This window comes from Schistocerca piceifrons, chromosome 3 (assembly GCF_021461385.2).
Source record: "Schistocerca piceifrons isolate TAMUIC-IGC-003096 chromosome 3, iqSchPice1.1, whole genome shotgun sequence".
NCBI lineage: Eukaryota > Metazoa > Arthropoda > Insecta > Orthoptera > Acrididae > Schistocerca > Schistocerca piceifrons.
This window is the reverse complement of record NC_060140.1, coordinates 348,646,740-348,670,861: the sequence shown is the minus strand read 5'-3', so window position 1 is coordinate 348,670,861 and position 24,122 is coordinate 348,646,740. Positions and strand designations below refer to the sequence as shown.

The 24,122-nt window shown below is 38.6% G+C and overlaps 1 protein-coding gene across 1 annotated transcript in view; it reads left to right on the top strand.

Annotated features, from left to right (window-relative positions):
• Positions 1 to 18,625, top strand: part of LOC124788652 (proton-coupled amino acid transporter-like protein CG1139) — a 145,212-nt gene extending 126,587 nt beyond the window's left edge. The window contains exons 8-10 of the mRNA XM_047255928.1: positions 8,893 to 9,059; positions 17,894 to 18,117; positions 18,494 to 18,625. Of these exons, the coding sequence (XP_047111884.1) occupies positions 8,893 to 9,059; positions 17,894 to 18,117; positions 18,494 to 18,625 (523 nt within the window). The remainder of the gene's footprint in view (positions 1 to 8,892; positions 9,060 to 17,893; positions 18,118 to 18,493) is intronic.
• Positions 18,626 to 24,122: the final 5,497 nt, after the last annotated feature.

Here is a 24,122-nt window from a genome sequence, read left to right as displayed (position 1 = left end):
GGGTAACTTCTTAGGCTGGAAGTCTTTGGCCACCATTGCTGATTTTCATTCCAAATGCAAGCAATGGCAGGACCTGTGACATTTTGATTATTGGTCAGAGACATACCCCTAGGCCATTGGCGCTTTTACAGACACTTCATAGTATTCTGTTTTATGTCACATAAATGCTTTGTGCTGACAGCACCTAGGAAGTGAAGAGAGGAGAACTACCTTTTTTTGAGTAGCTACCGAGCAAGGTGGCACACACCTAACCGTCCTGATTTAGGCTTTCCATAATTTCCCTAAATAGCTTCAGGCAAATGCTGAGATGGTTCCTTTGAAAGAGTATGGCTGGCTTCCTTCCCCATCCTTTCCTAATCTGATGGGACTGATGACCTCATTGTTTGGTCCCCTCCCCTAAATCAACCACCATCAAAGTAGCTGTTTATTCATAAAATATATGCTCAAATTTAACACAGGTTACTCTAGAAGTAAATCCCATTTTTATCAGTTAGAGTAGATTGTCATTAGTCATTGCTTGTCCATGTTTACTCTAGGGAGGTCCAAGTAGTGTCTGCCTCTTCCTGTTAATACATAACTTAACTCATTCTACATCCCCAAAGGCTCTCCTTCATGATGATATTCGCAGAACATGATGTGTGATAACACTAATTACTCAGTGATCTCACCTGTGATTCTTAATGTATAGAAAAGATCTTCATGTAGAAGATGAAGTAATTAACAATATGTTAATTTTAAATACAGAAACAGGCACTCTGTCTCTGTAGTAATTTATATCTTGAGTCATCCTACAAAACTCACCTTCATCACCGAATTCACTTGGTATAACTTCATTTACTAATTGGCATGTTACTACACGTTCTACCACTGCTGTCATGGTGCACATCACGTTTGAGCAGCGTGGTGTTCAGTAGCTCCAGGCAACCCACCAGAGGCTGCTGACCACGGGCAGCACCTTCGTCACCTGCAGCAGAAAGCCAGTGGCTCCTGGTGGACAAAAGCCCTTTATATTTTCATGTACTGGCTCCTGCCAGCCACTGTTGTACATTCTAGAAACTTTATTGGACTGTCTATGTTATACTGTCATGTTGTTGATATCATTTTTTTTAAAATTGCTGTCCTGCTGCTTTCTAGCTTTTTACTATTAGTGTAAATAGTATGTAGAGGCTTAGTTCATTCATTCATCCACACATCATGAAGGGCAATAGCTATCATGAAAAAGAGGCTTCAGGGATGTGCAAATGGTTGAGTACTACATTAAGAGGCAGAAGCAGTCACTACATGCTAATCCTGTGAAGCATACCAACAACCAATTGCAACTAATACTAATATACTCTTGTTAGCTATGGGAATTACTTCTAGATTAATAGAGAAAGCTGTTACTTTTCAAAAAAAGCCACTGAATTTCTTGTTGCATTACCCAGCTGCTGTTTCAACCAACTACTTCATAGTAAACATTTCCATAAATTTACTGATTTCAGATAATACTATAAGCTGTTTATCTACTAGGAAGATTGAAACATGTTTAATGTGAACATTGAAGTTAACCAGAATTTTTGTCCCCATGCCCCAATGTTCTGATAAATTACAGAAGTAATCAATAATGAAGTGTTGTTTTATTGATTTTGTTTAGAATATCTTGGGGTTTCCAATTTCCTGCCTGATGTCTGCCAGTAACCTGCTAAAGACTTTCTCGCCAGAATATAGTAGTCAGTTATTATGAAATGTAGACTGGGATGCACAGTCTAAATCAAAATTATTTTTTCTTTTACTACTATAGTCATGTTATTTATAGTTTATCCTAATTTCATTCTTATAATTAGCCACAACACCATTAGGGAGTAAATGTCATGGTGCATGAGTGTAGGAATTGCTGGGAACCTGAACAAAGCTTCTCCAATATTTTCAGAATCAGTACTTAGCACTCAAACTGCACACTTATGTAGAACAAGTATGTTCATGGTCCTAGCTACACCAGTCTGAAAGATTTTTTATAGGACAGTATAGTGTGAAAATATGCCCAGTATGCTATGAATCTTTTCTGCAGGTCAATACAGTGACTGAAGTTTTTAAATTCAAAGATATACGACTAAGAATTGTGCGTAACTTATTCTTATAGTGGTGTCAACTCAGTTTGTTATCCAGCTGCAGACCAGAAAATTTGACACACAGACCTTCATTTATGTGTACCCACTGATATCTACTTCTGATACATTATTTATTTGTAATACCACAGTATGAGTTTTTGTAAAGTTGAGTATTAAGGTGTTTATCGCCAACCTGTAACCAGTTTAGTTTCACTATTCTCTTGGATGTGTGTGGAATGACAAGCCATTCAATATCTACGCATTATGTTTCAAAAAACGTATGACACTGAACTGCAGTAACTGGGTTTTATTAGTACTTCTGGTTTTGGCTGTAAGCCATTATCTGGTACCAAAATCACTTGAAACATTTCATTTGTCATGAATAGTGAAAGAAAAAGCATTGAATATTTTAATCCATATGAAACACTAACAAAACACTCATTCTTAGCATTTACAAACGTAGCAATTGTCCTTTTAAATGCTGAGAATGAGTGTTTTATTATGCGTTTAATGTAGATTAAAATATTCAGTGCTTTGTGGTGCCATCTCATATGAAGATAATGACTGCTGTGCTTGTAAATGTTAAGAATGAGTTTTTTTTTGTGTTTCATGTTGATTAAAATATACAGTTAATGCATTTCAGTGTCATGAGATTTTTGAAACACTTATTAACTGCAAAAAAAAAAAAAAAAAAAAAAAAAAAAAAAAAAAAAAAAGAGCTCTCTACATAATATACATCCAACCCGAGATATTTCTCACCCCCCTCCAAGTGGTGTTCCATCAGGCACCCAACTTTCATCCTAGTCCATCCCTATGCCATTCCCAATCCCGACCCCTAGCCACAAGGATCATACCAATGTGGAAGACCTAGGTGGAAAACCTGTTCAGTCCAGCCATCCAGCACTTCCTATGACTCTTTGCCACAAGGATCACACTAATGTGGAAGACATAGGTGCAAAACCTGTCCAATCCAGCCACCCAGCACTTCCTATTCCAGTCTTGTCACAGGTTTATCCTACCCCATGAGGGGCCAGGCCACCTGTGAAAGCAGCCATTTCATTTACCAGCTACGCTGCAATCATTGTACAGCTTTTTACATTGGTGTGAATACCAACCAGCTGTCCACCAGGATAAAGGCCACTGCCAAACTGTGGCCAAGAGCAAAGGAGACCACCCTGTGGCACAACATGCAGCTGAACATAACACATTTGACTTCAATGGCTGCTTCACTACCCGAGCCATCTGGATCCTTCCTTTCAACACCATCTTCTCTGAAATGCGCAGATGAGAGTTATCCTTACGACATATTTTCCACTCCCATAAATATCCTGGCCTCAACCTATGGTAACACATTGTTCCCACACCATCCACCAACAGTTTCCATGTCCTATCATCTCCTCCCCATTCTTGCCTCACACCCTCTTTATTTGCAGCTGTCTGTCAATGCATCCACCCGTCTTTCCTGTTCTTCTTATTTATTTATTTATTTTTTTGCTTTTTTTCGCTACCTCCCTGCCCCACAACCTCCTGACACTGTGCCTGTTGGAATCTAGTCCCTGCACACTCCACTAGACAGCATTTGTCTCTCTCAACACTACTGCCCCTTCCCTTTTCCCATCCCATCCACATTGCTGCTTGCATCTCACATGATGTTGCATTCTGGCCTGAGATTCTGGAGTTGGTGGTCATGTGTGCATGGGATGTGTGTGTGTGTGTGTGTGTGTGTGTGTGTGTGTGTGTGTGTGTGGTGTGTTTACTGATGAAGGCTATGGCCCAATAGCAACATGTGAGTGTCTTTTAATTGTACCTGTCTGCAACTTGACACGTCTTCTTCACGGTAAGTAGCAATCTATCTTTCCCTACATTGTCAATATTCCTACACAATTGTTAATCATTTATACAATGTGCAGAATTAGTTTGTAACAGCTATTTTACAACTAAATCTACATTCATACTCCTAACACACCCTGAAAACCACTGTGACATGAATGACAGAGGAGGCCTCCACATTACTATGTTCTGGGATTTCTTTCCATTCCATTCACATATAGGACATGAGAAGAAAGAATGTTTAAATGCCTCTGTGCATGTTGTAATTAGTTTCATCTTTTCTTTGCAGCCCTTATGGGAGAAATACATAGGGGGCTGTAGTATATTCCTTGATACTACTTTTGCTGATAAGCCAAATGCCTTTTCGAAATCATTAACTACTGCATCTACCTGCCTTATTGGTCCACAGCTTTCACAATATCACATGAGAAAAGCATAAATTGGTTTTCAAATGGCTCATGCTGCCCAAGGGCTACTACTGCAGGGGATGACCACTACTTATGGATTATGACTTGGAGCAACCCTGACAGCAACGCCACCATGCCGGATAACACTTTTCGTGCAGCAATAGGACATCGTGTTATGACTCAAACTGTGCGCAATAAGCTGCATGATGCGCAGCTTCACTCCTGACGTCCATGGCGAGGTCTATCGTTGCAACCACAACATGCAGTGTGGTACAGATGGACCCAACAACGTACCGAAAGGACTGCTCAGGATTGGCATCACATTCTCTTCACTTATGAGTGTCACATATGCCTTCAAGCAGACAATTGTCAGAGACATGTTTGGAGGCAACTCAGTCAGGCTGAATGCCTTAGACACACTGTCCAGCAAGTGCAGCAAGGTGGAGGTTCCCTGATGTTTTGGGGTGGCATTTAATGTGGCCAACGTATGCCACTGGTGGTCATGGAAGGCACCGTAACGGCTGTACAATACATAAATGCCATCCTCCGACCGATAGTGCAACCATATTGGCAGCATATTGGTGAGGCATTCGTCTTCGTGGATGACAATTCAGGCCTCCATCATGCATATCTAGTGAATGACTTCCTTCAGGATAATGACATCACTCAACTAGAGCAGCCAGCTTGTTCTCCAGACATGAACCCTATCAAACATGCCTGACATAGATTGAAAAAGGCTGTTTATGGACGACATGACCCACCAACCACTCTGAGGGATCTATGCAGAACTGCTGCTGAGGAGTAGGACAATCTGGACAAACAGTGCCTTGATGAACTTGTTGATAGTATGCCACGATGAATACAGGCATGCATCAATGCAAGAGGACGTGCTACTGAGTATTACAGGTACCGGTGCATACACCAATCAGGACCACCACCACTGAAGGTCTCACTGTATGGTGGTACAACATGCAATGTGTGGTTTTCATGAGCAATAAAAAGGGCAGAAATGATGTTTACGTTGATCTCTATTCCAATTTTCTGTACAGGTTCTGGAACTCTCAGAACAGCAATAAAAAGGGCAGAAATGATGTTTACGTTGATCTCTATTCCAATTTTCTGTACAGGTTCTGGAACTCTCAGAACTTTTTTTGATGTGTGTATCTAGAATTTGATAAAGGTTCCATTGGGCCTTTTTCAGTATTAGCAAATTCAGTTGTTTCTCAATTCCACTGATATTAATATCTATATCATTCATCTGAGCAGTGGTACAAGATTTAAACTAGGGCAGAACTACTAGTTCCCCCTTTGAAAACAGAATTCAGCATTTCTGCTTTTGCTTGCTATCAATCATTTGATTTCCTGTATCATCCATCTAGACGTCAACTTTGGTGCCTCAAACAGCCTTTATATGGTAGTCACTGAAGGCTTCAGGTATAATGCTTTTGAGTGCCAAATACAGCTTACTTATCTATGGTCCACTTATTTAATGTATGCCTTGACTCATTTCACATCCCTGAAGAATTTCCTTCATGGCAAAACCTATGGAATACCCTGAATGAAGACCATTCTGCAAATTAATACTGTCTTCTGGCATTGCTGCTTTCTTATAGACAACCATATCATCATGAACAGTCTTAAGGAGCTTCCAGTGCTTTCTACTATATTATTTATGAACAAGAACAGTAATGGTCCTATCATACTTTTTTGGGGTACTCCAGGAATTACCTTTACATCTGTTGATTTTGATCCGTTGAGAGTAATGTGTTGACTTCTATTTACAAGAAAGTTTTGAATCCAGTTACAAATATGGTATAATACTCAGTAAACTCATATATTCTGCACTAAATGCCAGTGTGAGACGCTGTCAAATGCCTTCCTGAAGTCAACAAACATGAGATCAACCTGAGTGATATTTGCCTACAGCACTATGTGTCTCATGGAGGAACAGAGTGAGCTGAGTTTCACAAGATCTCTATTTGCGGAATCCCTGTTGATTTTCATTGAGGACCTTTTTGTTCTTCAAAAGCATCTTAAGGCTTGGACATAAAACAGAATCCATAATTCTACAATAGCATGTTGTCAATATTGTGTGTGTGTGTGTGAGTGTGTGTGTGTGTGTGTGTGTGTGTGTGTGTGTGTGTGTCTTTCCTATGATCTTTCTAGAAAATGAGAATGACCTGCACTATTTTCTAATCAATAAATATCCTTTGTTACTTCAGCAATCTATGATAAACTGCAGCTAGAAGGGGAGTGATTTCCTTCACAAAATGTTTGTAGAATCTTATAGGTATCTCATCTGGTCCTGATGCCTTTCCACTACTTAGTAATTGTAGTTACAGTTCTATTCAGTGTCAGTATCTCAGTATCTACCATTTCATAGTTCATATGATGCTTGAAAGAAGGGACCACGTTACAGTCTTCCATGATGAAACAATCTGAGAAAACAAAATGCAGTATTTCAGCCTTCTCTCTGTTATCTCCTGTGTCAGTACCAGTATGGTCACTGAGTGAATGAACAGTGCATTTTCAACCACTTACATATTTCAAGTGAGATCAAAACCTCTTATGGTTTTTACTTAAATCAATTGACAAAATTTTACTTTGAAAGTCATTGAACACTTCTCTCATTGATCTTCTTAAACTTATTTTTGCTTCATTCAGCTTCTGTCAGCTAGGTTTTGACTCTCTTTGTTTACATAGCAATTTCCTAATATGCGTATTAAACCACAGTGGGTCTTTCCCATCCATTAAGACCTTGCTCAGAAAATATGGGTCTAAGGCATATTGAATGAAACGTTTGAAATTTATCTACTTGTGCTCCTCATCTTCATCCTCAGCATTGAATATCTGATGGTGAGTACTCAGATACTCTGCAATGTGTATCCTGTCACTCTTACTGACACTATTACTAATGTCATGTTCTTATTTATAGCCAAGTTAAAATTGCAGCACCCATTCAGTCCTTTCATGCACATTTGTTTTCGTACAACTGTGCAGTTATTCTATGAAACAGAATCCTCTTAGTGTTTCCTAGCACTGCTGAATTAGTTGTCTCCTGAGATAAACTGATATGGTGGTGTCTTTCTCTCTCAATCCTGGTTTGTAGCATCTAATTTTATGATTTTAATTAGGGCAATGCACGGCAATTGTCCATTTGCTTGGCTGCTTCAGTTAGGACTGCTGCTTATGCTCTTGGCACTTCCCCTTATCTGTCCTACCAAACCAATTTACCCATTTGTCGTCTAAATCTGTTAAATCAAATGACAGCTATAATGTGTATACTGTCCAGTCAGAGAACAGTAGTAGATGGGTATAATCCCTCTGAATGTGAAAGCATTTATAGAAACCATTTAAGTCTTTTGCTAACTTGATGAGCTTTGTTAGCAGTCATTAAGTGACTCAAGCTGTATTTCCTGTCAGAACCCCACTGGATTGAATGTGGCACATGCCTAGTTTATGGATACTTAGACTATCTTTAACAGTACAAAGTAGACCTTTCCACTCTGTTGGTAGGGTATAATGCAGTGGACACAGTGCTCCCATAGGAGTCTACTAGAATTATAGTGTCAAGCACCTATTTATGCCTGAGTTTGATTCCCAGTATCAACTATGTTCTTTGATGCACATGTGTTTTCTAGCATCCTCAGTCTACAGAATTTGCTGTATCCCAGGATTTTTCTTAAGTTTAAAGATGAAGTGGCCAGTTAACTCTTAATAAACTGTACATCGGAGCTCATGTATTGGTAAAATTGACAACTCTATAACTGTATGATATATTATGTGAAATCTCTATTTCAACTGATACCTTTAATACGTTAGTCCAGAAACCTGTAATCTGTACCATTAGGCAGGTATAATTCTGTTTCATTTCATGGTTATACTTTGTGTGGTGATTGTTGACAGATAATTTGCTTGGCTGCTTCAGATGTGTGTGCTACTTACATCCCTTGTCCCTCTCCTTAAGTGTTGTAATGGTAGCCTCCTCCCACCTCTCCCACCACTACTGCTATACATGTTTGAGTTCATGCAGTGACCACACAATTGATGAAAGGAGCTCATCAAGATAACTGGGCAATACAAACTAATGTGTTCCAAATTGAAACAGTCAACAAGATAGACATGTATGAAAACATTCCATGTATCAGTTACACCGGAGAGTGGGGAAGGGAGAAGGAGGGGGAGGGGGAGGAGAGAGATGGTAGAGAGCAGAAGGAGGAGGACGAGGAGATTACTGTTTAAAGAGGTCATTAGAATTGGAGCACAAGTGCAGATTAGGGAAGAATGGAGACCGAAACTGGTTGTGCCCTTTCAAACTAACCATACTGGCATTTGCCTCAAGTGATTTAGGAAAATTTTAGAGAAATCATGGAAAGTCAAAATCTGGGTAGCTGCATGTGATTCTGAGCCATCATCTTCCTGAATCCACCACCTCACTCTGTAGTAGAAAGTAAAGAGTAGAGAGAGAGATTGAGAGGGAGAGAGAGAGAAAGAGAAAGAGAAAGCTTATTTAAAAAGTGTGAACAGTCCAAATTAAGCACATCCATAACAACTGTATATTTTTACAGATTGGCCCAGTTAGTTAAGATCAAGATTGCAGTGGCAATCTTCTTCACATATGCACTGCAGTTCTATGTTCCCTTTGAAGTCATCTGGAACGCATCAAAACACTATTTTGGCTCCTACAGATTGTTAGCTGAGTATGCCTTAAGGACAGTTCTTGTTTTATGCACAGGTAAGAGGTTTATAACTTCATTAACTATTTCATAATGTTGCTTATTTAAGTACCCATATGTGCAATGTTCTATTCTAGAATGAAAATTAACACAATCATCATCTTAATGTATTAGATCAGATGACAGGTATAATTTATACACTGTCCAGTCAGAGAACATTTTCAGGTGGGTTTAACCCCTCCGGGTCTGAAAATGTTTGTAGAAACTATTTAAATCTTGTGATAACTTGATGGGATATTTTAGTGGTTATTAAATATACACAAACCCAAATTTTTGAAAGTGCTTGTTAACTACCAGTGAGACTTGTTTTTAGGAAGAGCTTTCTGAAACAGAACCGTAAATGATCTCACAAGCGATTCATTCATTCAGTCATTCATTCACGCACTGTGTTTCACAGATGCCACAATGAAGGAGTACATACAGAGATAGGAATGAGTCAATCTGTACATTAATAGGCAGAATAGACATGCAAGCTACTTCTGTAAAGTATAATAACATAAAATTATTACTAGTGTTATTCTGTTCACACCAATATTTATGGTAATTACATCTAGATTATTATAAAACTGATAACCTTCAGTTTTCATAGTTTAGCTATGGACTCTCAATAAAGACACATGAGACCATGCCCTAAAACATCAGATCCAATGTAGAGTGCAGAGGACAGCTGTCAAGAAGTTTCCTGATCAATATAGGGGTAAGGCAATGAGACAACATTTCATGTACATTACCAGAAAAAAATTAGTACACCTGGAAAGATGATCTCAATTTTGATGTGATGATGGCTTATGGCACCTAGGGTATAGTATCTGTACTGATAATGGTTTCAACATCATCTGCCAACAGATCAACAGATAGGGTAGTGGCATAGCTACCAGGGCGCCATCTGTACCCACCCTTTAATAGGGAATGGTAACAGGAAAAAGACTCGTTGTGGAGCAAATATGTGAAGCAAGTAGGTGACCATGTTATGCAGACACACTCTTGCTTCCTACAGCCAACTGAGTGAGTTTGAAAGTGGCCAAATAGTGGCCTTCTGAATAGTGCTATGGTCCCTTCACAGAATTTCCACACAAGCTGGATATGATTCATCAGTTGTGCCATCATTCTGTTATAGTGGTCATGTGAACATTCTCACACCCATAGATGAGATTCTGGACATCCAGTTCAGATGCCAATTAGTATTGTCATGTTGTCAGGTTGGTAGTGGCAGATATTACAGCTATCACAGCATAGATAAGAGGGCTTGTGAGTCTAGATGTATCAAAATGAACTGTTACAAACTTGTTATTAACAGTGGGACTACTACAAACACATACACCTCTAGCCCGTCTTCCACTCACATCACAGAAGTGATGTTCATGGCTCAACTGTTGCTGTCAGAGGATTACTAGGAAGATGGAATGGAGCACCATGGTGTTTAATGATGGAGGTAGATTCTGCCTGCAAGTGATGATCATTTGCACATGCAATGTAGACAGCGTGAGTGCTGTCTTGTAGAGTGTATTTGTCTAAGACACACTGGCCCCACCCCAGTCCTTAAGGTTGGGGGTGTGGCAAACTACAACTCTTGTTGACCTTTCATGTTTCTGGAGGGGACACTAACCAGTGCTTGGTATGTGCAAAATATAGTTAGACCATTTTCTTGCCATGCTTGCAACAGGAAGATGATGTGTAATTCCAACAGAATATTCCTTGCCCACACACTGGCTGTGAAAATCAATTTACTCTGCAAGATCTGCAGCAACTGCTCTGGCCATGGTGATCTTTGAACATGTCTCAAATTGAGCACATGTGGGATATGATGGGACTTGTCAGCCAACAACTCTGACAAAACAATGTGAGCAGATCAAGTAGGTATGACATAATGTGTCCCATGGCAGCATTTGCCATCTGTATGATCAACTAGATGCCAGAGTTAGTGTCCACATTGCTGCCCATGAAAGCTACACCATGTACTAGTATGGTTGTTTCGGAGTGAATCAACATTAGTACTTGAGAACTGCTTGTGCTATAGATCTGTAAATGTAATCATCTCATGCACTCGATATGCACTGTTGCAACAGTAAATTTTGTGCAAGCTGGAGACCTCTAAAAGGGTGTACTAGTTTTTTCCTGGTAGTGTGTATTATTTAACTATGTCATGGAAAAAATGTCATCAGGGAATGGACCAAATCTCTACCAGCAAACACTGGGCTAAGGACAGGGATCAAAGCAGACAGCCAAAAGATTCCATGCCTGGATTTTGCTGATGACCTGATCTTGCTGGCAAATGCCATGTGAGAGGTTTCTTTGCAACTCCAGGCACTGCATTTAATAGCACAGGGGACATGCCTGTTGATTAGCATGAAAAAGACCAAAACCTTTACCAATATTTAAGATGGCCTGATAACAAATAGAGGCAACACTAATAAGTATATCAAGAGATCCAAAACATAAAGCATCTTGAGGAATGTATTTTAGATGATCCCAGTGAAATGGTAGCTTTTGAACAAAGGAAAATGAAACTACATAGAGCATCTATGCTAGCAGAAATATGTTCACCTTGAAATAGCTGCTGATCAATATAAAACTAAGACATCATAACACAGTAGTCAGAGCTTTAGTCCTCTAACCAGCAGAATGACTGTCACTAAATAACAAGACCTCAATAAGATTCTTCAAATTACAAGAAAGGAAACTTAGTGGCACCAAGGATCCTAGAGGATGGGAGACAATGACACAAACCTAATTGTGAACTCTGCCTAAATCAAGAAAATAACTTCACCAATGCAATCAGAAGAAGACAACTAGTGTTCTATGGCCAACTGTACAGAATGGACCCTTATGAGCTGTCCTATCAGATCTTCAAAGTAGCCAACTAGGGTAAAACATCTGTGTCCCTGTGGATCAAGCAAACAGAGAAAAACCTTCCAGAATTTCATATTAGGCAAGACATAATAATTATGAGGGGTAACTATGATTTAGCTATTGAAACCAGACTGTTCTTAACATCCTTTACAGAAGTTAATCAAAATGATATAAGGAAATGATCTGAGGAATGCAAGACAGAGTTCAGGAGGGAAAAAAAGACTATTGAGCTAACAGAAATGCTGAAGGTATTAACAAGAAAGCAGTCACCAAGCTTTACCAAGAACACCAGAAATGGCAGACAGCAACAGCACTGTAAAAGTAGTATGGGCCACACATGACCCAAACTAGTTACAGGTTAGACACAGACATTAGGCATGGAATTAAAAACATCCAGATGTTCAAAAACAAAGGAAAACAATATCTCTTTAGCTGATCCTTGAATTTATTGTAATATATTGACACAAGAAGATAGATTTTGCATATCTCCAACATTTTTATTAACTAGATCATGACTTTGTCAGTATGTAGACAGCTGTGTAAAATTACACAGATGCTTTGTTTGAAGTATTAGATAAAAATAACAGTTGAGTAATAGCAGAAGAGAAATACCAGTGGCTTGTATCAAAGTAAACATTTTTCTCCCAATATAGATGAACATAGATCACATAATCATTATTAATACATTAACATTAGTCATAAATAGTTGTTAATACACTTTGTGGAAGTAGCCTGCAGTGGCTACTTTTACCAGCTGATGTATAAGAACCATAACATATCTATATCAAAATGAGATAATTAGTTTGACTGTATTTGGAGTTACAAAGAGTTCATAGAAATGATGTCATGTAATATGTAAAGCTGCTCTCTCTCTCTCTCTCTCTCTCTCTCTCTCTCTGTCTCTCTCTCTCTCTCTCTCTCTCTCTCTCTCTCTCCTTCTTCTTCTTCTTTGTCAAACTGACAATGAAGGAACTATTGTAAGTCCAACTCAAATACCAGAGTACTTTAATGAATTATTAATAAATGTAGCAAAGTCTGACATAGAAGTAACAGATTATCACAACAAAGTAAATCCCTTTGGCCTAGGTGAAAACTCTGAAAACTTTACAAAATTCTTAAAATTTTCTGTGAAGGATGTACAAAATGTTATGCTAATATTAAGAAACAAAAAATCTGCAGGTTGGGATGGAATACCCACCAAAGTTAGTAAAGTGGTACACAACAGAATTTCAAACCCACTAGCTCAAATAATAAATCAATGTTTTGAAGAGGGCTGTGTCCCAGAGGTATTGAAATATTCTAAAGTCAAACCACTCTTCAAGAAGGGATCAAGAGAGAGCATGGAAATTATTGTCCTATCTCGAATCTCCCAGTCATATCTAAAATATTTGAAAAACTTGCTGTTGCACAAATCCAAAACTTCTTTGCAAAATATTCTGTTATTCTAAACAATCAATTTGGTTTTCAGCAGGAGAAAAACACCACAGATGCAGTAAACAGTTTCACTGAGAAATTCTGTAAACCATGCATTGTTTGTTTACAAATTTGAAAAGTATGGCATTAGCAGCAGTGCCCTATAATGGCTTAAATCCTACTTATCAAACAGAAAGTAAAGAGTTAGCATCTATTCAAATGGTGCATATTATTTTTCTGTCTGAAAAAAAAAAAAAGTCTCAGGGTGTTCTGCAAGGCTCCATATTAGGCCCAGTCCTATTTCTCTTCTCTGTTAACAACTTACCATTAGATATCAGCTCCCCATCAGTTCTGTTTGCAGATGATACTTCTGTCTTAGTTGAAGATCAGAATTCAGAAACAATTCCCAAATCTGTGATCAGAGCCCTCAGTACCTTAGAAACTTGGTTCCAGCCAAATGAGTTGAATCTAAACATATCTAAGACTCACATGATGTAGTTCAAAACCAAACAGTCAAAATGTGAGCAGATTAAGATTGTACACAACAACCAAGATATAGAAGAGGCTGACTCATCAAATTCTTCGGTTTAAATGTAGGTAAAAATTTGAGCTGGCAGGCACACATTGAATACCTACCAAACAAACTGAGCAGCTTTGCATTTGCAATGCAAATATTATCAACTACAACTGACATGGACATATGAAAAGTAGCATATACAAGCTACTTCGAATCTATTATTACATATAGTATTGTTTTTTGGGGTAACTTGACAAACATAGTGCGGATACTAAAAATACAGAAAAAAATCATTCGAAATATGTGCACTGAAGATCACAAAGAACCATGTCGACCATCATTTAGAAAACTTAAATTAACTCAGCCATCCTTATACATATATGAGATTATGGTTTTTGTACAACACATGAATTATTTGAGGGAAATCTTTTATCCATTTACATGGCACTAGAGACAAAGAAAATTTTATGTTCCCCACCCACCACCTCAGACTGTATGCCCAGGGACCTCAATACATGGGAATGAAAATTTGTAATATGTTAAAAGGGAACAAGTTGATGCAGATGAATTTAGGTTCACTTAAAAGAAAGCTGTATGAGGTACTGACATTGAAGTGTTATTACTCAGTGGATGAATTCATGCAGGACAAATTGGATATTTGAGATGGATAAAATGTGTTATATATTCCAAAAAATATCCTTATAGTGTTATTATTTATTGTAGTGCTATTATTTATTAATGTAAAAATGATTGTAACTGTATTATAAATTTCTGACATGTCTCCAAATGGACTGCAAATTTGTGTCATGAGATGAATAAAACACAATTCATAATTCACCAAAACTAATTTAAAAAGGATTGTGTCATATAATATGCCATTTTGAAATTGATAAATCATATCATATTAATTTTAAGTGACAAAATACTGTCTGTGAATTTTTAAAAGCATTTTATCACACAATTAACAGTACTCTCCTAAAGCAGCTGAAATATTATTATATCAGGGAGCTTGCTGATGATGAGATTTTATACATATAACTTAATGGATGTAGAGTGTAGCATTAAGGAACTTAGGTCATGCACACAACAAAACAATATCTTCAGTATGGGGAAATAATCACTACAGGTGTACCAGAGAGAGTGTTGTTATTGTTATATTTGAGCTTTACTGAACTGAGTTGAAACATAAGATATCCATTTCTCTACTACATATGGCTAGACCAGTCATAATTATAAGAACCACATGAGTGTAAATGAATGAATGAATGAAACAGAATATTCCAAATTATAAGGTGTTTATATTTGTTGAGAGTTCTCTCACATATTGAGGATTCTGCCACTGTTTAGTTGTATTGAAAACACTAATAGACATATTATTTAACACTTTATTACAACACTCCATGTGAAAAGGGCCTCAAACATTTCAATGATATACAACAAATAGTTATATGCATGGCAAAAAAAAAAGGGCCATACAAAGGATCGTGGCTCACAGTATGTTCAACAAGAGTACAGATACTCATTTATTTATGTTCTTTGACCAAGCTCAACAATATTGATAAGAAAGTGGACCCTAAGTCTTGTGGTACAAATATTGTTAAACATGTAAACTTCACAACTTTTCCTGATACTTAATATTAGATTTTGAAACTAAAAATGTTAAAGCTGACATACCTTTCCTATGTCTTATGGCTTCATATTTTGGGGTAATCTATCACTGAGGAAGAAAATTATGTGTTGCACAGGATAATATGTGGTGTCCACACTAGAACCTCTTGTAAACAACTCTTGAGGCAGCTGGGCTTGCTGGCAACAGCCACTCACTGCATTTATTCCCTTATGACGTCTGTTGTCAACAATTAATCACAACTGAAAAACAAAACAGTGAGAGAATGCAATACTGAACCATGGAACTTGCAAAAACTAAATTGTACTAAGCTAGCTTGACTGAGTCTACACCCCACAAGAATTCCCTTCATTATGAAATTTGTGGAACACAGTTTGTGGATTAATGAATGAATTACTCAGTTAATGATGAATGATTGAATAATGTTTAATGTTTACAGGAAAACTGAATTCCTATGACAAATCATTTCAAATACACTGCCAGAAAAAAATTAGGACACCCTTTTAGAGGTTACCAATTCACTCATGATCTACTGTTGCAACAGTTCTTGTGGAGTACATGAAGTGATTACATTTACAAATTAAAAGCACATGCAGTGCTGAGGTACCAGGTGTCGACCCTTGCTGAAACATCCATGTTGGTACATAGTGTAGACCTCCATTGGTGGCAATGCAGGCTCTGTCTCTGGCATCCCACATGTGCTTGATTGGAGACAAGTTTGGAGGTTGTGTTAGCCAGGGAAGTTGCTGCACATCTCGCAGAGCATATTGATTTTCACAAGCAGTATGTTGGCAAGCATTATCCTGTTGGAACAACACATCACCTTGCTGTTGCAAGAATGGCAAAACAATGCATCTGACGACATTCTGCACATACCAAGCACTGGTTGGTGTCCTCTCCAGAAAAATGAGAGGTGAACAAGAGTTGTAGTTTGTCACACCTCAGACCATAAGGACAAATACTCTCTGCAAGACAGCACTCACCATGTCTACGTCATTGTGCAACAATCATCATTTGCATGCAGGCAGAATCTGCTTTCATCATTGAAGATCATGGTACACCATTCCTTCTTCCAAGTAATCCTCTAACAGCAAAAGTTGAGCTGTGAATGGCGATGCTGTGACATGGTGGAAGATAGGCTAGAGGTGTGTGTGTGTGTGTGTGTGTGTGTGTGTGTGTGTGTGTGTGTGTGTGTGTCTCTGTAGTTCCACATGCCCTCCCATCTGTGCTATGTGGCTGTACACTCTGCCACTGCTGCCCTGACAACAACAATCCTGGCAGGCATCTGTGCTGCATCAATGCCCAGAACCTCATCTACAAGTGTGAGAACGTTCATGTGACCACTAACACCAGCATCATTGCATGACTGATACAGCTCATCCAACTTGTGTGGCAATTCTCTGAAAGGACCAATCCACCACTCAAAATGCCACAGTTTGGCCCCTTTCAAATTCACTCATTTAGGTGTAGGAAGCATTAGTGCATCTCCATGGCATGGCTGCCTGCTTGCTTCACACTTTAGCATCACACTGAGTCTTTTGGCTGTGAGCATTCCCTATTGAAGGGTAGACACAAGTGAAGCTCTGGTAGCTATGCCACTACTCTGTCTGATGGCTGACAATGTTGAAACCATTATCAGTACATCTACTATCTCCCAGCTGGCATATGCCATCATCAGATCAAAATCAAGTGTCGTCTTTCAAGGTGTACTATTTTTTTTCTGGCAGTGTATTTGACTATCATAAAACACAATACTAGGAATAAAAAGCTTCTATTTTGGCAGGCAAGTATTTTGCCACATTCATATGAAGTCACACTGCCAAAAATATTGTGCTTGAACCGTTTACAACTAGATAAAAAAGAAAACGTCTGTTTCCTAGGTGGTAGTAAAGTGAAAGGCTCTCCACAAATCAGTGTTGGAACCAGTGACTCCCCGAAATAGCTCTTACTTTGTCTGAAAAAATGTAAAACGTGGTGTTTAATTTAAATAGAAAAGTCATTCAGGATATTTGATTAAAGGAGACAATTATAGTTTCCCTATTGTCCTGTCTTGCTGTCTTTCTCCTAGTCTAACATCTTGGTTGGCTTCTCTGCCATTTGCTATTGCCTTTTTATAGCTTTTGAAAGAAAGTGCTCATGTTTTTATTATTTTTTTCTATATATGTCTGCACCAACTTATAATTAGATGTTTATTTGGTTATAGATTTTTTTTACCTGATTGATTTATTTTATGTTGGGGTGAACACTAATCAAGATTTATCCTCTTAGAGAAAATTTGCAGGAGTTTCATGAAGGAAAATAATTTGTCGTCATGTCAGCAAAAGAGATTTACATTCAAGTCATTATTAATATTACTGGCAGGTAAAATAAATATTTCTATAATATACTGAAATAAAATAACAATTTTTACATTTACTCTGTTGCAGTGGGTGTGGCAGCTGCAGTGCCAAACATAGGACCTTTCATCTCACTAGTTGGAGCTGTCAGTTTGTCTACTATGGGCATCATATTCCCTGCAATTATTGAACTGGCTACATTCTGGGATTCACCTGGTCTTGGTACTTGTTACTGGCACCTCTGGAAAAATATTTTAATTATTATGTTTGGTGTGCTTGGCTTTGCCACTGGCACCTGGTCAAGTTTGAAAGAGATTATTGAACAAACATAAAATAATGAGACATTGAGAAAAGAGTGTTCAGGGTGTCTGCTCATGCACTCTGTATATATCTGTAAAATTTTGGAAGAGTAATCTCAGAAAAAAGAATACAGATACATATATTCTTTGTTACACAAGCTGGTAACTATAAAACCCTTATGTTAAAATGGCCCACATGTAGTATTAATTTATTTTCGATACACGATTATGTGGCAACCAGTTCCAACAAAAACTGGATGGAACACAATACATTAATATGGCTACCAGCCAGTATAACATTGGTTGGTTGCATCTTATCTTAAATATGTGCTAGTGTGCAATGTTTATCATCATAACAGTCACTGCTAAGTCATTTGTGAGAGGCACAAACATAATTGTAACATTCTCACAGTTTGTGCATCATTGTGATCATATGATAAATATCTCTGCAGCCTTAAATCTGGTTAAGAATGGCAACTGCATGTACAACTTTCTGTTGGCTATAATTGGTGACACAATTTGATAAGTAACAAAAACTATGTTAGTTATTCTGAATAAGCCAGGAGTTCCTAATATGTGATTAAAATAGTTAAGAAATATATACCGTTTCATTTCTCACATGTATCAAGCAGTACTGAGATGCACTGTACACATAAAAGTATTGTCTGTGTATTAGTATTGGAACACTAAACTTGTTGTTGTTTTCCTCTTCTATTGCTACCTAAGAGCTAAATTCAATCAAAGAGCTAAATTCAATCAATGTAATAACACCATAATATAAGAAAAATTTTGCTCTTAGTTACTGTATTCTTATCATGCAGTTGTAGCTTTTATGCAAATATGAGGAGTGTTCTTGTGTAGCAGATATCTGACTAGACATTAACTGGCATGAGTGTATTTTCCACTTTCATGAAAGAAACAGTTGAGCACTGAATCATGTCCAGTAAATATGTTTCCATACTGTAAGGAAATATTGTAAAATTTGTAAACTACATAAAGTTATCAGTGACTGTATCACCAACTGAACAGCAATGACATCCACAATTAACGTGGTTTTCTTTTAACCTACTGTTAATGTGATCATGATTATACGTGATTATTGCCTGAAGGATGAAAATGCACATTATTTGTTGAAATGCGTCATGTCAGTCATGAACTTAAAGGAAGAACTTACAGAAAATATATTTGATCAAGTAATATGTGTATAATGTAAAGTAAAATGTTATTTATTTGTTTCATGAGCTTCACAGTGAGATTCTCTGTAATTGTGAAAAATATAATTCATTCATTCTTATAAAAATTTGTGTGTTGGTTTTGCTGTTATTGTAGTCTTCAGTATGAAGACTGGTTTGATGCAGCTCTCCATGATGCTCTATCCCGTGTATGCCCCTTCATCTCTGAATAACTACTCCAACACAGAGCCTGTTTGCTGTATTTATCTCTTGGTCTCCCTTTACAACTTTTACCCCCCACACTTCCCTCCAATAATAAGCTAGTCATCTCTTTATGACTCAGAATGCATCCTAACAACCAACCCTTCTTTTAGTTATTCAGTACCTCTTCATTAGTTATGGAATCAACCCATCTAATCTTCATCATTCTTCTGTACCACCACATTTTAAAAGCCTCTATTCTCATCTTGTCTAAACTGTTTATAGTCCATGTTTCCCTTCCATATATGACTGCACTCCAGACACACAACTTTAGAAAAGTCTTCCTAACACTTACTTCCATACTCAGTGTTACTAAATCGCTATTCTTCACAAGTGATTTTCTTGCCATTGTCATTCTACATTTTGTACCCTCTCTACTTCAACCATCATCAGTTATTTTACTGCCCAAATAGCAAAACTTAGCTAATACTTTTACTATCCCATTTCCTAATCTAATTCTCTCAGCATCACCTGATTTCATTTGAGCATGTTCCATTGCCCATGTTTTGTTTTTATTAACGTTGTCTTATATCCTCCTTTCAAGACACCTTTGCTGCCTCTGGCAACATTAAAATGTCATTGAAAAACCTCAAAGTTTTTATTTCTTCTCCCTGAACTTTCATTCCTGTCTCACATTTTTCTTTTGGTTCCATTACTGCTTGCTCAGTGTATTGGTTAAATAACATTGAGAATAGTCTACAACCCTGACTCACTCCCTTCTCAACTGTTGTTTCCCATTGACCCCCTTATAACTGCCATCTGGTTCCTGTATAAGCTGTATGTAACATTTTGCCCCCTTTATTTTACCTCTGACCTTCAGAATAAGAATTCATACCAGCCAGCATTGTCATAAGCTTTTCTGAGTCTACAAAAGCTGTGAACATAGGTTTACCTTTCTTTAACCTATCTCCTAATATAAATCAGAACGTCAGTAATGCCTCACACAAAATGATCTTCTGAGATGTTGGCTTCTAGCCATTTTCCCTTTCTTCTGTAAATAATTCATGTCAGTATTTTGCAACCATGACTTATTGAACTGATAGTTCAGTGATACTTACACCCACCAATACCTGCTTTCTTTGGAATTTGAACTATCATGTTCTTCCTGAAGTCTGTGGGTATTTCAGTTCTGCTGAAATGTCACCTACTCCAGGGGCCTTGTTTCAACTTACATCTTTCAGTGCTCTGTCACAATCTTCTCACATTATTGTATCTCCTATCTCAACTACATCTATGTCCTCTTCCCTTTCAATAATATTACTTCAAGTTAAATGAAACAACAAGTTCACTGTTACCAGTCACCGTTTTATTTATTTTGACGCGTTTCGAAGGTTTAAACCTCCATCGTCGGGTGGATTTACATAAGTAAGTATTACATTTGTGTGTGTGTTGTGTTACGATTTTTTGGAGGAACTTGTGGCACTGCCTTCAGTGATCACAGGTTCCTTTTGCTACCGTAACACATCACATGTTCGCATTTACTTCAAGTTCATTTCTTTTGTATGGTACCTCTACATACAACTTCCACCTTTCAGTGTTCCTTTATTTGTTTAGTACTGGTTTTTCATCTGAGCTCTTGATACCTGTATTCATACAAAGCATTCCATCTTCAGGCCACAAGTGGCCCATCGGGACCATCCAACTGCCATGTCATCCTCAGCTTAAGATGCGGGTAGGAGGAGCATGTGGTCAGCACACTGCTCTCCCGGTCATTGTGATGGTTTTCTTTGACCAGAGCTGCTCCTATTCAGTCGAGTAGCTCCTCATTGGCATCATGAGGCTGAGTACACCCCAAAAAATGGCAACAACACGTGGCGGCCCCGATAGTCACCCACCCAAGTACAGGCCAAGCCCGACAGCACTTAACTTCCGCGATCTCACGGGAACTGGTGTATCCACTGTGGCAAGGCCATTGCCTGTATTCATACAGCTGCTTCTCTTGCATCCAAATGCCAGCTTAATTTTCCTGTAGGCATTATCTATCTTTCACCAAGTAATATAAACTTCCATATTTGGCCTCTTGCCATTCCTTTTTGTCATTTAGTGTTTCCTGTAAGTCTCATTTTTTAATAATTTGCATTCTGTTTCACCTGCTTCATTTGCTCCTTTCATCAATCAAATTAAGTATATCCTGTGACATCTAAGGATTTCTAGTAGGCCTTGCCTGTTTTACCTATTTGATCCTCTACTGCTCTCAATGTTCCATATCTCCATTTGTCTTCTAATACACTGCTGGCCACCGTAAATGCAACACCAAGAAAGACAAGAGGTAGCACAACAAGATTTATTTTGTAGATAACATGTTGACCAAGTATCAAATGATTACGTTTACAGACGTCTGTGACATGTGGTTCCTGCCAGAATCAGTAGCCAGAGTAGCCGCCATTGTTGGAGATCACCGCTGCCACACGTCTCGGCATTGAGTCAAAGAGACGTTGGATGTGTTCCTGGGGTACAGCAGCCCAAGCAGCTTCCACACGTTGCCAAAGATCATCTGGTGTGGCAGCAGGGGATGTAATCTGGGTCACTCGTTGAGCAACCATGGACCACATGTTTTCTATCGGCGAAAGATCCGGAGAGCGAGCCGGCCAGGGAAGTAATTCAATCTGGTTATTGACGAAGAACCTTTGGACAATGCGTGCCACGTGTGGTCGCACATTATCCTGTTGAAATATGGCTGTGGCCAAGCCCTGAAGGTAAGGAAGGACAACTGGCTCCAGCACCTCGGATATGTAGCGCCGGCTATTTAAAGTACCGGCAATGCGTACTAGAGGCGTGCGAGAGTAATATCCAATACCGCCCCATACCATAATACCCGGTGCAAGACCAGTCTGGCGGTGCATAATGCAGCTGTCCAGCATCCTCTCTCCATGGTGTCTCCACACTCGAATCCGACCATCGTGGTGCTGCAGACAGAAGCGTGCCTCGTCAGTAAAGACAACGTCATTCCATTCTGCCCTCCACATCCATCTGTCATCACACCATTGGCGACGGAGACGTCTGTGGTTCTGCATCAATGGTAGATGAAGCAATGGACGTCTTGCGGACAGACCACTCTGCTGTAAACGGCGTCAAATGGTACGCGCAGACACTGGATGATGCGTTACAGCCGCAATGTGCTGTGCTATGGTTCGGGATGTCACTGAGCGATCCGTCACTGCCATGCGCACAATTTGCCTATCAGCACGTGCAGTGGTGCACCGAGGTGAATGTGATCGACCACGTCGGTCCGTCGTACCCTCCTGCATCCAACGGTCACATATCCGCATTACAGTTGTTTGGTTTCGTCCAACACGACTAGCGATTTCTCTGTATGATAATCCACAATCTCGGTAAGCCACTATCCTTCCTCTGTCGAACTCGGATACTTGATCAAAAGATGTTCGCTGTTGTCTACGAGGCATAACTGATCGTCTTGTGAAACAACCACAAGGTAAACACACGTGCCGAATGTACACTCGTCGAAATCGCCAAGCCTTAAATGGCGCTATGAGGTGGCACCACAGGCGTGCATGATGTGCGTCTGCGCTGAAATTCTAATCAGTTGCAAATCTCATCGCTGCAAACCCATGGTGTAAATTTCACTTGATTCGGATGCTTCCTTCAGGGTGTTGCATTTACGGTGGCCAGCAGTGTATATTCCTTTCACTTGTTTCAGTCAGTTTTTGTCTAATACTCCCTCTGAAACTCTCAACAACCTCTGGTTCTTTCAAATTATCCAAGTCCTGTATTTTTAATTTATTACCTTTTTGCAATTTCTTCAGGCTTAATCTACGGTACATAGCTAATAAATTGTGGTCAGCATCCACATTTGCCCCTGAAAATCTCTCACAGTTCAAAATCTGATTCCAAAATCTCTGTCTTATTATTATATAATCAATTTGAAACTTTTCAGTGTCTCCAGGTCTCTTACATGTATATAACCTCCTTTCATGATTCATAAACCAAATGTTAGCAAATGATTAAATTATGCTTTGTGCAAATTTCTAGGTGACTTCCTCTTTCATTCCTTTCCCCCAGTTCACATTCAGCTACTATTTTTCCTTCTCTGCCCCTTCCTACTATTGGTCCAAGCTACTGTAGATGGTGGTCATGTGTGCAGGAGGTGTGTTTGCTTATGTGAATGAACAACTGTCTGTATTTCCTTTTCTGCTTAAGGCTTTTGCGGAAAGCAGATGTATAAGGGTATTTTCATTGATTTTGTCTGCGACTTAATGTGTCATCTTTACAGTGACTAGCAATCTATCGTTTGCTTATATTGTTGATATTCCAGTTGGAGTTTCCATTGATTGATTCTGTTAAACCACTCATAGATGACATGAAGTGCAAACTTGTGATATATTAATAGTTAAAATTGCTTCATACAAATTGATAATTGTAAGTTTAAAGCAAAAAATGCAATGAAACAAAACAAATGAATTTGACTGTGTTGTGATAGTAGCTCATTATTTGCTATGAAACAACCTATCAGGTAGCAGGAGAAGACTGATGAAGATGGATGTTCACAAGTCTAATGAGGCCAAGTAACATGTCTATGATATGTAATCATTAATGTCATTAGACCACTGACACTAAATTAATAACATT